This window comes from Arvicanthis niloticus, chromosome 12 (genome assembly GCF_011762505.2).
Source record: "Arvicanthis niloticus isolate mArvNil1 chromosome 12, mArvNil1.pat.X, whole genome shotgun sequence".
NCBI classification, from domain to species: Eukaryota; Metazoa; Chordata; class Mammalia; order Rodentia; family Muridae; genus Arvicanthis; species Arvicanthis niloticus.
The window spans coordinates 7,691,674-7,705,289 of record NC_047669.1 but is presented as its reverse complement, the minus strand read 5'-3'; the positions used below and the strand labels follow the sequence as shown (position 1 = coordinate 7,705,289).

General features: G+C 46.8%; 1 protein-coding gene across 1 annotated transcript; it reads right to left on the bottom strand.

Moving 5' to 3' along the window:
* Positions 1-3,574: 3,574 nt before the first annotated feature.
* On the bottom strand, positions 3,575-13,525 carry Eif2b5 (eukaryotic translation initiation factor 2B subunit epsilon). Its single transcript, XM_034515463.2, has 16 exons — positions 13,276-13,525; positions 12,220-12,344; positions 11,183-11,368; positions 10,924-11,101; positions 10,756-10,836; positions 10,441-10,518; positions 9,923-10,235; positions 8,099-8,244; positions 7,727-7,868; positions 7,453-7,554; positions 6,820-6,927; positions 6,584-6,674; positions 5,550-5,673; positions 4,720-4,845; positions 4,061-4,171; positions 3,575-3,919 (listed from the first exon to the last, which is right to left on the bottom strand). Exons 1-16 carry the CDS (start codon positions 13,453-13,455, stop codon positions 3,860-3,862), a joined length of 2,151 nt encoding a protein of 716 aa, XP_034371354.1. The 5' UTR covers positions 13,456-13,525; the 3' UTR covers positions 3,575-3,859.
* Between the last annotated feature and the right edge of the window lie 91 nt (positions 13,526-13,616).

Here is a 13,616-nt window from a genome sequence, read left to right as displayed (position 1 = left end):
TCTGCAGCTGGCATTTCTCTGTCCATGTGGTTGTGCCACATGTTGGAGTGCCAAATGTTTTTTTAAACAAAATCTCAATTGTTCAACTTTACCAATGAACACTTGGGAGCCAGATGCTGGGATGAAAGACTGCTAGCTCAGAAAGGCAGAGAAAGTACCCAGCTGACCTTCCTCCTCAGCTGATGTCCCAGAAAACCTTTAAATTCAATCTCCCTCCCTCCTACTTCCTGTTTGTCATCTCCTGACTCCCTTTACTTTTTTTTTCCCGTTAATAATCCCATGTTCACTTCCTGTCAACTGGTTGCTTTCTCTGCCTCTTGATCTTTGGTTGACTTTATTTAATCCTGCCTACAATATTGAAGCAGAAACCTCTTGGATTAAAGGTGTGTGCTAAGACTGAACCACACAACTAAAAACAAGTTTTTCCCTAAATAACACAATCTCAGGGTTTAGTATTTAGAAAACAACAATTTGTTTTCTAGTTCCATTAACAGGTGGTTGGTCTGGCTTAACATTTTCTTCTATCTAAAAGCCTTTTGGGGCATTACTTTTTTATTCCTGGGGCTGTTGTCCAGTCTGTTTATTACTGGGCTCAAACCATCTTCCTGTCTCAGCACCTGATAAACTAGAAGTACCTGTTTTGCTTAGTGAAAATCTTTTCTCATTCACTTTTCCAGGTGGTTGGAGTATCCTTACTGTCTAGAAATAGAACAATTTCTTGAATGGCTAATATTTTGTCTCCCCCACCCCTTGTTCTCTACAGTTCTGTTGGACCCTCTAGATTGACTTTGTATCCTTATTGCCTCTAATTTCACTTCATTACAAGATTTCCTATTACAACCTTTCTAGCTACTTACTTATTCAATATATCAGATTTTATCTATCCAATATATTGTTATTTATGCATGCTCAGAGAGAATAAAAACAGGTCTAGCAGGCTGGGGGGACTCTATACTCTAACTCTCCCCCTTCATGACACTCTATGGACACAGTGTTTTCTCCTTCGAGTTGCATAATCCTATCCTACTTTACTAGAAATTCCTTGATTTTGTGTATTTTGCTCTTGGCTTTTTGTATTGGAGGATTCTTCTGTTTGGATCTCTAATTCTGCTGCATGTAAGGCACTGAAATGCAGGTTGGAAGTTTACGTACAAGAGTTACTAAGTAAAATTTCACTGTAGGATGATAAAGGGGCAAAGTCTTCCTGTGGGAGGCTCAAGAAAAGGAAAAATGTCAACATTCAAAGACCATCCTTTTTTTCCTTAAAGTTGTTTTGGACTAGCCGGTCAAGCAACTGTGTGGCCGAGATGTTCCAAAACAAGTGTTTTCCTTTACATTTAAGTTAAGTTCCCACCCTTACATATATGAATGACTCCAGAGGCTTTGACATGTTGAAATCTGGGACTTTCATCCTGCCAGGAACCCACAGGCTCTGTCAGTTTGGAAACTTGTGATCTTTTCTGAGACAAAATGTCATGTAGCCTGGACTGACCTTAAACTAGCTGTATGACTGAGGATGTTCACAAGCTGCTGACCTTCCTGCCTCCCGTCTAAGTGCTTCGTTACCACAGTGACATTTATTAGTAGACATACACAGATCTCAGGGTTACAGACATGCTGCATGCCAGGTTTCTCATGACCTTGAACATGTTCTTTGGTCATTTCCTCCCTACTATTAATCAAAGACTCAACTGCCTGTTTCTTGTAGAGAAAAAGCTAATCACCTGGCTGGCTTTGCCAGGGGCAATGGTATGTGTATGCAGGAACTTGTTCCTAAATGGATTTCTGTGTGATATCCTCTCTGTATCTCCAGTCCTTTACCTTCTGAGGCCCTAGACGTTACACTGGTTTACATCTTACTAATAACAGTCTATACCAGCAACAAGATCACCTAAGTCACCTTTTACTACTCTGTTGATTTCTGTTTAGATTTCTCATGTGAATGTATGTTTTGTTCACTTGCATGTTTGTGTATCATGTGCTTCCTGGAACTGGAGTTATGCTCAGTGAGTGCTGGGAACTGAACCCAGGTCCTCTGTAAGAACACATGCTGTTAACTGCTGAGCCATTTCTTTAGCCCTTACGATTCCATTTTTAATTTTTCAAAATATTGACGTTTACTTCCTGTTTTCCTTACAGACTCAGGCACTTTCCCATGCAGAATTGGCCATCTCTGCTTTGATGGGCTGTTAACCTTTCTTCCTCTCTAAGCCAGTTTAGCATCACAATTCGGTAAAGCCTTCTCCATCACCCTTACTAGAAAGGTCCTTTCTTTAAAAGTCATTTCTGATTTGTGTCACTATCTGGAATGGATCAGAGATGTCTCGTAGTTTGTTAAGGTACAGGCAGTCATCATTGTATGGTCTTCAGGTAATAGGTCCTGTATCTGGCCAGGGTCTCCCATAGCCCAGGCCAGCCTGGAATCCTTAAACTTCTTATTCAGCTTTCTGAGTGCTAACTAGTATGTCCCAAGATCTTTGTTTTTCCTTTTCAAAAATTCACTGGTAGGTCCCTCAAGTCGAGACCAGTCCTCCTACCCTCTTTTTTAGCTTATTCCTTTCCACTGAACTGAAACAAAGTCATTTATTGTGTCTATGATGTCATGTGTGTGATGTCCTTTGTTACTACCATGACATTTACTATAGTCATGTCAAAGAGAAATTTACTGACTCACTCTATATGAGGGCAACACAGACCTGACAAAAGGGAAGAGCTGAGTTATGAGAGCTGTCTAGCACAGTGACAAACCTTAGTTGTCAGGCCAGGAGCAAATTCTGACTCTGTACACATCTCATCAGAAAATGTACTTCAGGGGGTTGGGAGCCAAGGTGAGAGCACACTGCACAGGGACTGTGCAGCATGTCCATTCCTGGCTTTGGGTTTCATTTGCTCCCCAGGCAGTGGCCACCTCACTGAGACACCTTACAAAGCACAGAGTTCTCTAAGGCTAAGGTTCTTAGTTACGCCCTGCAAGACTCGTAACATCTCAGGAACATTTCTTTAGTTACCCCTCCTCTGTCTCCCACCCATACACAGAGGGTTTGTGTAGCCCTCACTGTTTAGACACTCTTGTAGACCAGGCTAGCCCTGAACTCACAGAGATCTGCCTACCTCTGCCTCCAGGGTACTGAGATTAAAGGTATGTACTAGCACAGCAGGTAGATTTCCTTATCCTTTAAGATGAATGTGACCTAGTGTCTGACAGAAGCAGAAGTGGTCAACTGGAAAAGGCAAAAGGAGTAGCAGATGGCTTCAAGTATGCCTGGCACCATCACCCTCGGGTGACCTGAAGAATGTTCAGACCAGGAAAAGCTATGGAAATAGGGTCTGGCGTTCCAATGCAGGGTCACAGACTGGTCTATGGAGCTCAGGAAGGCAGCTCAGCCTTCACGTCCCAAGAGCCAGGAGAATGGAAAAAAATTAGGTAGCATAGCACCACCGTGTGGCCACCTCAACCCTTCTCCTTCTCCTCCAGGTGTTGGCTAAAAGCAGCTACTTTCTTACCTGGCTGATCATGAGGAGTTCCTGAAGCCCAATTTACTCCTCTTTGTAATATTAACAAATGCAAACAACAGAGAGGACCAGCTGCTCTTTACTGTTCCCTGAGGGAAAGCTGGAACACAGAAGTGCTTCCTCTGACCAACCCTCAGCTGCAGGGTCTGTCTAGATCCCCCCTAGTTCAGTCTAACTTCCCTTGTCCTAACTGTGGTTAGGACGACCAGCACATGGTTGCCAGCAGTAGGAAGAATACTGTAGTTGCTACTTCCTTTCCATTTTAACTCTCAGTCTGTAGCTAGCTTTCTTGTTCTGTCCTCTCTTAGGAGGACAGCCACGAGATACACGGATCCGGCAGTCACCATCAGTCATCGTCAGACGACTCCTCTTCTGCCTCTTTCAGCCACTGGATGAACCTCTGCAGCTGCAAGGAAGCAGAGGGAACAGCTGCCAGGGGAGAAACATGCATTCCCACTGTTCTTGTTAGCAGATAAACAGTTCTGGCCATAGTCCCTAGAGTTTAGAGTGGAGGACTAGGGAATGCAGGGAGCAGACGGCAGCGTACCTGTTGATTCTTACGCAGCTGCTGGCCTTTGTCAGTTATGTCTCTTTGGCTGAACCAGCTCAAGATTGTTTCCTCAGCCAAGATCTCTAGCTGGTAGAAAGCCATCAGGACCTACAGAGTCAGCAAAAGGGAGTCTCAGGATCCCTCTCTCTAGCCAGGGTATAATAATATGATGGATAATATAAGAGAAGACCTTAGCATCTCTACCAGGCTCTCAGCTTCCCACCACATATTAAGAAGCCTCTTCAAAACAGACAAGAGAGCAGGCATAGTGGTATATGCTTGTAATTCTAGCACTTGGGAGGTGGAGTCAGGAGGCTCAGGAATCCAAACTGAACTACCTAACAAGTTTAGGGCCAGTTTGGGAAAAAACAAAAACAAAAACCCAAACATATCCCAAAAGACCTATCATCATATCATCACCATCCACCCAAAACAAAGACAAGAGTGGGCCACTCTTTGTGGTACTGGGAACCCATGACTCATGGATCTCCTGCTGAGTGTCTGCTAGTGCATCCTCAGGCTGGCCCCTGGGACGGACAGATGGTGCAGTGAACACTCTACGCTAGGCTCAAGTTAACCTCAGTTTTCTCTCTGTGGGGGTCATGAAGGCCTGTTTCAAGGCAGACACAGGATATGAAGCTTGAGATGGTATTCACCTTGGCCATGGAAGTAACAAGAGTTTCATGATCCAAGAAGAAGTCTTCAATGGCTGCCAATGCTTCCAAATGGTCAGCTGCACGCTTTATGTACTTCCTAAAAACAGGGCTCCAGGCTTTGAGCAGCTATGGGAAAAAACGGGGTGGTGATGGTGGAAATGTATCATATTCCTTAGTGTGTCCCCACAGCTGAACAACAAAGGTAATCAATGTTGATGACATGGCAGGACAAGAGGGAGAGGATATAGGCAGTATGGATCATTTGGGAACTGTTCCCACACAAGGCTGGAGAAAAGGTGGCATTTCTCAGGGAAGGGAGAAGGGGTCAGATAGACACTGTTGGCTGTCTCAAAATTCCTAGCCCCAACCTCAAGGTTAACCTTGCTCTGGGTCTAACCACTGTGGGCTGTTTATCACCAGGTCTGTTCTTCATGTTGTTTTAGACTGTTTGGTCTTTGAGACAGAATTTTGCTATGCCATCTGGCTGGTCTCAAAGTCCTGGGCTCCAGTAACTCTTTTGCCTCAACTTCCTGGCAGAGTTGGACTACAGATGTGTTCCCAGTACTGTATCAAATGTCCTGTTGGGGGCCTGGAATGCTCTCAATTCTGGAGTCTCAAAGAACATTCAGTATTAAATATGACTGGACTCTGGACCACTTAGTGTTCCTCTAGAAACCAACCACCTTTCAAAGAGAAGAAAAGACCCAGAAGTAACATCCACCCAAGAGCAAGCCTTCCTACTCCTATCTCCTTTTAAGATAAGCACTACAAGGATGTTTGTTTAGCTGTTTGTACTCAATCCCTCACACGCAGCCCCAGTCTTGGCTTACAGGAAGCAGCAGGGCACAGTAGCGGTTTGGGTCAAGCAGGCCATCCACTTGTTGCAGGGGGAACTCTAGGACGACATGGCTCAGGACCTGCATCACTTCCTTTAGGCTAATGTTGTAGGCATACCTGTGGGGAGATGACTGTGAATTATGGGGAATACTGATGGTCCATTGGACAGGATCTAAAAATCACCCAGTAGACCAATCTCTGGACACAGGTGTGCAGTTTCCAACTGGGTTGATGTGGGAAGACCCGTTCTAGGTGTCGCTGAGGTGTGGGTATCACTGTTCTCTGGGCTGGGTCCCAGGAGGAGCTGATCACCAGTTCTTACTTCTACTGCTTCACTGCAGGTGCCATGTGACCAGCTGCACCCAGCTCCTGCCACCATCAACTGTATCCTTGTACTGTGGGGCAAGATCAACCACGCCTTCCTTGAGTTGCGGATTGCAGCCATTTTGCTGCAACAGAAGTAGCTGATACAGCACGGCTCCAGGTGTTCACTGCTCTAAGACTAGGACTGTGGCCGCACACTGGAGTAGAGGAAATCTAAGCGGAGGCTGGGTGCTAATGTTCTCCTTGCTCCAAGCACTCCTGCCATTCTATGCAGGCTCCTCCTCGGGCAGCAGTGCTTGGAGGGAAGGCCTGCCCCTGCAGCAGCATAGGGGAGCAAGCAGGGGGAAGCAGGAAGGGCTGCCCCTGCAGCAGCATAGGGGAGCAAGCAGGGGCAAGCAGGAAGGGCTGCCCCTGCAGCAGCATAGGGGAGCAAGCAGGGGGAAGCAGGAAGGGCTGCCCCTGCAGCAGCATAGGGGAGCAAGCAGGGGGAAGCAGGAAGGGCTGCCCCTGCAGCAGCATAGGGGAGCAAGCAGGGGGAAGCAGGAAGGGCTGCCCCTGCAGCAGCATAGGGGAGCAAGCAGGGGGAAGCAGGAAGGGCTGCCCCTGCAGCAGCATAGGGGAGCAAGCAGGGGGAAGCAGGAAGGGCTGCCCTTGCAGCAGCATAGGGGAGCAAGCAGGGGGAAGCAGGAAGGGCTGGTCTTACTTGAGAGAGTTGATCTCCAGGATTAGATTGTCACAGGAGATGTTCTCCTCTCTGCCCCGCTGTAGTGTTCCCAGGACCTCGTTCTGGAAAACTGAAAGGAGAGCAAACTCAGGGTTCCGGAATGCTTTGCTCTAAGGCAAACTCTAAGGCAGTTCTGACTTTACACCAAAGCCTTTCTGGGAGGGACTGAGCTAGCTGATACATGTAGAGAACAGACTTCCCCACTTTGTTCACACCTCTGACGTCATCCAACTGAGGGGAGCCTGCTCGGCTGTCCAGCTCCTCAGGATCCACACTTCGCTCGCTTTCAGTCTCACTTTCCTCCTCCATATTGATCGTGAGTCCTAAAAACACAGAAAGGAGGAGCCAGTGATCCGGCTCAGTGGGCAGAGCACATGGCTGGCATGTATAAAGGCCTGGCTTTGATCTTCACCACCACACAAAATCAGGTGTGCTACACACGCCTGTATAGGCATCCCAACCAAGGAAATGGACACAAGAGGATCAGGAAGCTTGAGGCAAGCTCAAGGCTAGGATGGGTCACATGAGAGTGCATTGTTTTAAGGGGCATGAGGAAGAGGAGGGGATCGGTGAGGTAGCTCAGCATAAGGCACTTGCTACCAGTCTCTGCGACCACATGGTGGAAGGAGAGCACCAACTCCAGCTAGCTGCCTTCTCACCTCTACTTCCTGAATACATAGACACACACATACACACAAACACAGTTTTAACAAAAAGATACTGACAACCAGCAATGTGCCCTGTCAGTATGAACTGAAGGGCCAATAGTAACCGGGTTCCAAGGCATTCAGAGTTCTTAAGAATATTCAGAGTAAGTAGAAGACAGGCAGGTGTAAGGTCCAGCTCACCCCAGAGACTCTGCCGTAGCTCCTCATCTTCCTCCGAGTTCACATGCTCTGCTTTCCAGAGGTATCCCTGGCCTTCAAGGCCAACTTCTGCTGGATTGTAACCTGGAAAAGACATTGCCCTTTGAGGAGGCTCAGCAGTAGCATGCATCTCTCTGGAAGGACGCGTGCTTTCCTATGGGGCAGAGATGCACAGATGCCCCACACCTGTTGGGACACGTGCTTTCCTATGGGGCAGAGAGATGCACAGATGCCCCACACCTGTTGAGCCCCACACCTTTCAGCTTCACTTTCTCCTTTTTTTGGTCAGCTCCAGAATCATCACTAAACTGGCCATCATCTTCATCTTCCTCTGCATCTGGAGGGTGCAAAGAGATCACCGAGCCCTCAGGCAGCGTGATGTCTGGGCCCACTACCACCTTAGAGAAAAAAAAGAACCAAGTACAGACTTAATAGTGCATTGAGGAGAACTGTATGTTGACAGTCAGAACAATGCTTTTTGTTTTATTCTGGTTATATACTAAGCTAAGCAGAAGGTCAAAGAAACTTGGGCCCCGCAGGCTTACTTATAGGGGAGAAATATGGTCCCTTTAGACTTGGCACAATCACTATTCAATTCAGGGGTTGTTACAGCCTGGACAAGCCTTACCTGAGAAGTGAGGACACAGTGTGGCTTCAGCTTGACTCGCTCCTTGACCTCAGCTCTGTCACAGAGCAGAGACTGGTGTACTTCTGCTCCAGCAGCCACTCGAACTCCCTGCCACAGGTAGGCCTGGTCCAGCACCACATTATCACCTGGCTCAGAATGAGGAGGACTTCTGGTCACTCAGGGCTCCACATCCGAAACAGAGTCCTTCACAGAGGACAAGGCTGATTGACACCAGCCCCAGCCCAGCTCCCACTTAGCTGATACTCTACCTGCCAACATTAGAAACATCCAGTCCCTTCCAAGGTCAGCCCCAAGAGCAAACTGACCATCCTCTACTAAGTTGACAATAATTTTAAACCATATGTGGCTTAATCTGAGAACCCTAGGGATTTCACAGAATGAACTATAAACCTATTAGTCACGTCCACACCTGTACAGAGAACCCAACGACCCCACCTCAGTGTGTTTCAAAATCTGAATCCTACTGTGTGCTTTTAAAGGTCTACTACTATTCCTAGTCTCATACTCTTCAAACAAGGTGATGTCAAGAGGGATACCATGGTTATGGGAGAGTAAAAAGAACATGGAGAGAGCTGGAGAGATGGATCATTGGTTAAGAGCACTGGCTGTCCTTCCAAAGGACGTGAGTTCAATTTCCAGCACCTACATGGCAGCTCACAACTGTCTGTAGGTTCAGTTCCAGGGGATCCAGCACCCCCACACAGACATGCAGGCAGAATACCAATGTACATAAAACAAAAATAAAAACATTATTAAAAAAAAAAAAAAAAAAAAAAAAAAAAAAAGAACACAGAGAACCCACAAATAGCATTTAGGTGCCAGCACTGCCTTACGTTAGATGTTATGTTACAGGGGCAAGAGAACTAAAACGTGAAAGCCTTTTGTAAGGTGTAATGACCGAACATACTAACTCTCCACTTGCCTCCAAATGTGAACACAGAGAGGACATTCCAGAATGTGAAGAGTCATTTTAAGAGTCATACACAGGTTAGGCAGAGCTGGGTGGTGCTTACTTTTAATCCCAGCACTGAGGTGGATCTGTTAGTTCAAGGCCAGCCTGGTCTACAGTTTCAGGATAGCAGGACTATATAGAGAAACCCTGTCTCAAAATCACCAAGCTGGCCACAAAAGCCCTGACTCAATCTATTCCCCAGAGTAGATGGGATTATACACAACTGTAGCCAACTAACTTCCTCTGTCCCGCCCTCCTGCCTTTTTTATTTAAGACAAATTTCAATATATAGTCCTAGCTAGGATGGTCTCAAACTTGTAATCCTTCTATCTCCATCTCCCAGGTGTTGGGACTATAAGTGTGGGCAACACTGAGTGTGGTGGCTCATGCCTTTAATCCCAGCACTTGGGTCTCTTTGAGTTCAAGGCCAGCTGTTCAAAACCAGACAAACAGAAATGTGTGCACCAGCAGGCACAAGGCTCTCCTTTCAGTTTCCTCTTACTCCCTCTCCCCAAGATTTCACTCAATTTAACTTTATGTGTGTGAGTGTTTTGTCTGAATTATAGATGCACACCATATATATGCTCACCATGCACATGTTCGGTGCCCAGGAGGTCAGAAGAGGTCACTGGATCCTCCTGCATGTGACTTGTGAGCTACCTTATGAATACTGGGAACAGAATCTGAGGCCTCTGCAAGAGCAACACAGGCTGAACCACTTCTCCATCCCTCTGCTCCTTCTTTACAATAGCCACTCTATTTCCGATTCACAAGGATTATCCCTAGCTTCTGGACACACACTGTAGCCCCATATCTATAGGACCGCTGCTAGGCTCCCCACCTGTGCTCACCAATGTGGCAGTTAGGGCCAATGACACTGTTGGTGATGAAGCAGTTGCTACCAATGACAGTGCCAGCTCCCAGAAGCACGTTTTCCTCCAGGACGCTGCCATGGCCCAGGCTGACTTCAGGCCCTCGGTAGATGTTGTGTCGGGAATGAGTGTAGCTCTGTGTGGTGTTGTCAGTGAAGTTTACTTCTGGAGTGAGAGGGTAGACCCATCGGCGGATAACGTCAGCACAAATAGCCGAGTACATGTGTAAGTTGGAGACTCGGGCACCATATTCCCTAGTTGTCACATGCAAGTGAATCTGGTTTCCTAGGATCTAAATGAGAAATGCAATTACCCAATCAAGCAAGTCAGGAAGACAATCCCCAAGTACAACACCTTTCAGTGCCTCTCCGCTGCTCACTGACACAGTCAAAAGGCCTGCGTTTGCTTTCTCAGGCTTAATGAAACACAAAAGGAAAGCAAAGGTTACCAGAGTAAGATAAACCCTTTCCTCTAGAGGGTTTGGAAGCTTTCCTCACCTCCTCGTTCACTAACAGGCCTCGTACAAAATCATCTCGAGTTTGGTAGTCAAAATTGTCTGTGAAGAGTTGAGCTACCTGTGGGGAAAAGACAGCATGCTAGGTTAAGTACTTTACCAGTAACAAGCCCAGAGAGCTATCTAACCCGTAATAACTAGCTGTGAGACACAGTCCTAGATTTGGTTTGCAGTATACTGGGAATGAGGTAACTGAAGCTCTCTACTGTACAAGTAAGGAAGAGAGGGGAAAGATGCAGATAACAGACCCCTGCGAGGTCGACTCTTTGGCTGTGCAGCCCTGTTCTGGAGAGTTCACCTGAGGAGAGCAGATGCTGATGTGACAATCCAACAAATCGTATCGAATCTCCACTCCGTCCCGACTGCCCTGGAACAGGCTCTGAGGGAGATATTGAGAAGGCTTTAGCTCCTCTCTCTTCTCGATGCTCCTCCCTCTCCTACCTGAGTTCCCCAGACACCCAGTTACCAAAGGAAATGAAAAACGCCGCAGGCCTTGGGTCTTCTGGAAGTGAAGAATCCTGTCTGTGGTGCTGTCCACAGCTACCACCACGTTGTCCTCATGGCAGCGTGTGGGGTGGCTGGGTGATGACTCTTTGAATATCATCGTCATCACAGAGACATTTTTTTCTAGCTTCCTTCTTAACCTATAAAGAACAAGAGGCAGAGTTAGTCTTAGGATTCTGCTGGTCCCTGAGTCCTGTCCCTGCCGTCTTCCCCAGCCTGACCTGTGTTCCTCCAGGGCTCTGGAAATATTGATATTTGAGATGACATCTCCATATATCAGGAGAAAGTCAGAGCGCACCAAGGCTTTGGCATCGACGTCACGGAGGACATCTCCTAGTGATCGGTATAGCTCTGATGTGATTATTCGAACAACATTGAGGGACGTAGGATGGCACCACTTGGATTTCCTGTAGGAAAGTGATGATTGGAACAGTAAATTAAACAGACGATCACAGACCTGACCTCCAACCTCCATTCAGTGTTTATACTCCTCTGTGGTTTTTCTGGATTGCTGCCAGCGTCCCTGGCTTCAAAGAGACTTATGAAACATAATGAATGCTTTCAGCATTGACTGTCATTAGTTTTATGTGCTTGAGAAATATGGTCATTTCCTTTCTATACCTTGACTCCTGCCTTTAAATATGAGTTTGAATTCAAAATCTTATGAGATCTAGAATATGAGAATATTCTGGGAAAACATTTTTTTTTTCATGTCATCTTTCTTGTTCTGAGTCTGTATCAACTTTAAACACTGTAACATGGAAAACATGTTGAGTATATTAGTCTTTATTTCCCAAACTCATAAATTCCCAGACTAACTCTTCCAAATTTTAACAAGCATCTCTTAAGAACTTACTGTGGGCTTGAAACTGAAGTGGACAGGGGAAAGACAAGGGGAAGAGCTTGTTCTTGTCACTGGGGGTCAGAACAGACAGTATTTGGAAATTTGGTGGGAAAATAAAGATGCCCTTCCAATAACATATACTCTGGAGCCATCAAATAAAAAGCAAAATTGATGGGAACAAACTTTGAAAGACTCAGAAAAATCACAGGCAAGCCTTTAATTTCTGTTTCTGGAACCTCAAGGCAAAGAAAGTTCCAGCAGCTTACCTCAGGGCATGTGAGGAAAACACTAAACCTTACGTGAGCCCAGAACAGACTCAGTTTTTTCCTCCTCAAGTCTCTACTTTGTCAATCCATTCTGGAAGAACTGGAAGAAGACAGTGAACCACGGAAAGAAAATATTCTGGAGCCTTACTGTAAGTGTTCTTTGATCTGAGCGGCCTTCCAACAGCAAAAGACAAATGTTTCCTGTACACCTGCTGCAGTCAGGAATTCCAGAGTATAGTCAATTAGTGCAACATTGGCCAGGGGCAAGAGGACCTACAGGGCAGGATATGAAAAGTTCTGAGATCTTCAAGCCATGATTATACTTCGAGTACCCCAATGCAACAATGTTTCTTTCATCAGTGATTGCAGACCTTATAGTTTGCTTTATCCTTTTATTCTAAAGCAACAGGCTCTAAGATTCAATCTAAGGTACTAGGATTTGAACCTAATAGGCACGGTATCAGACCCAGATATGTTATAGGAGACCAGTGCTGGCATGAAGGACAAACGTCGGCCATGGCTCTAGAACTCTAAGCACTAACGCCTTTTCCACATAGAATTTACTTCTATTGACACTAAGAGCCACAGAAATCATTCAAACACTTGTCAAAAAAATGGGCAGTCATTAGCCTTAGGAATTCTTAAGTCAAAGGCAAATCCCTGTTTGAGTTAACTATGGATTGCTGAGTGACCCAGTAGTTTGCAAGCCCAATACCAATTTCCTATACCTAGGTAATCTGATGGCAACCCACTTGGTTCCCTTTTCAGCAGATAGGAAAACAGCCCGAACCAGGCCGACATCTAGCCTTTTTTCCTTTAGATATATATTACCATCGCCTTTTCTGAAGCAATTTAAAAAAAAAAAAAAAAAAACTGCCCATGTTCTGCAAGGTTAAAGGCGGTGGAGGCTCCTCTTGCGCTACTAAATCCCCCTGGGAGGGCTTCTTTCAAACACTGATTCTACACACAGCCCTCTCCATCCTTCCCAGCGCTGGGCAGACAGCTCTGCGAGAATCCATGTTTGCTAGCTACTCATCTGGTCGGACAGCCATCGGGGTTTCACTCAGTCCCTCCATCTTCTTCCAACCAGATAAACTCAACTTTAGGGTAGCTTCCAGAGCACGCTTCACGAACCAGCTGCAGTGGCAACCTGCAGCCCCGCTACCCTCCAGGCCCGCAGGCTGCTCGCGTGCGGGGTGCTCACCCGAGGCTGGTCCTTGGAGATGGGGAAGAAGCGGCGGTCGAAGCTATCGGCTACTAGAACTGCCTGGAGGGGCGGCGGCGGCTCCTCCTCCGTACCTTGGGTTCCACTACCGCCCGGGCCGCCGCTGCGTTTGTTTGCTCGGCCGGCCCCAGAGCCAGGAACTGTCGCAGTGGCTGCCATTTTGCTTCGCAGCCAGCACGTCCGCGGGGAAGCAACACGGCACGCAGTAGGGGACAAAAAGGACTCGCAGTCAAAACGCGAAGGTGTGATTGCCGGAAGAGGAAAGAGGATGGAGTGCGCATGTGTGTACCAGCAGGTCCCACCCACCCCGGTGCAAGGCC

What these genes read in the sequence shown, in the direction of transcription:
- Eif2b5 (XM_034515463.2), bottom strand. Translation starts at nt 13,455, where the DNA reads ATGGCAGCCACTGCGACAGTTCCTGGCTCTGGGGCCGGCCGAGCAAAC. An exon ending in GGCGTTTTTCATTTCCTTTG is followed by an intron (nt 10,837 to 10,923) that starts GTAACTGGGTGT and finishes TATCTCCCTCAG; the next exon opens with AGCCTGTTCCAGGGCAGTCG. An exon ending in GGAGAAAGTGAAGCTGAAAG is followed by an intron (nt 7,555 to 7,726) that starts GTGTGGGGCTCA and finishes TGTCTTTTCCAG; the next exon opens with GTTACAATCCAGCAGAAGTT.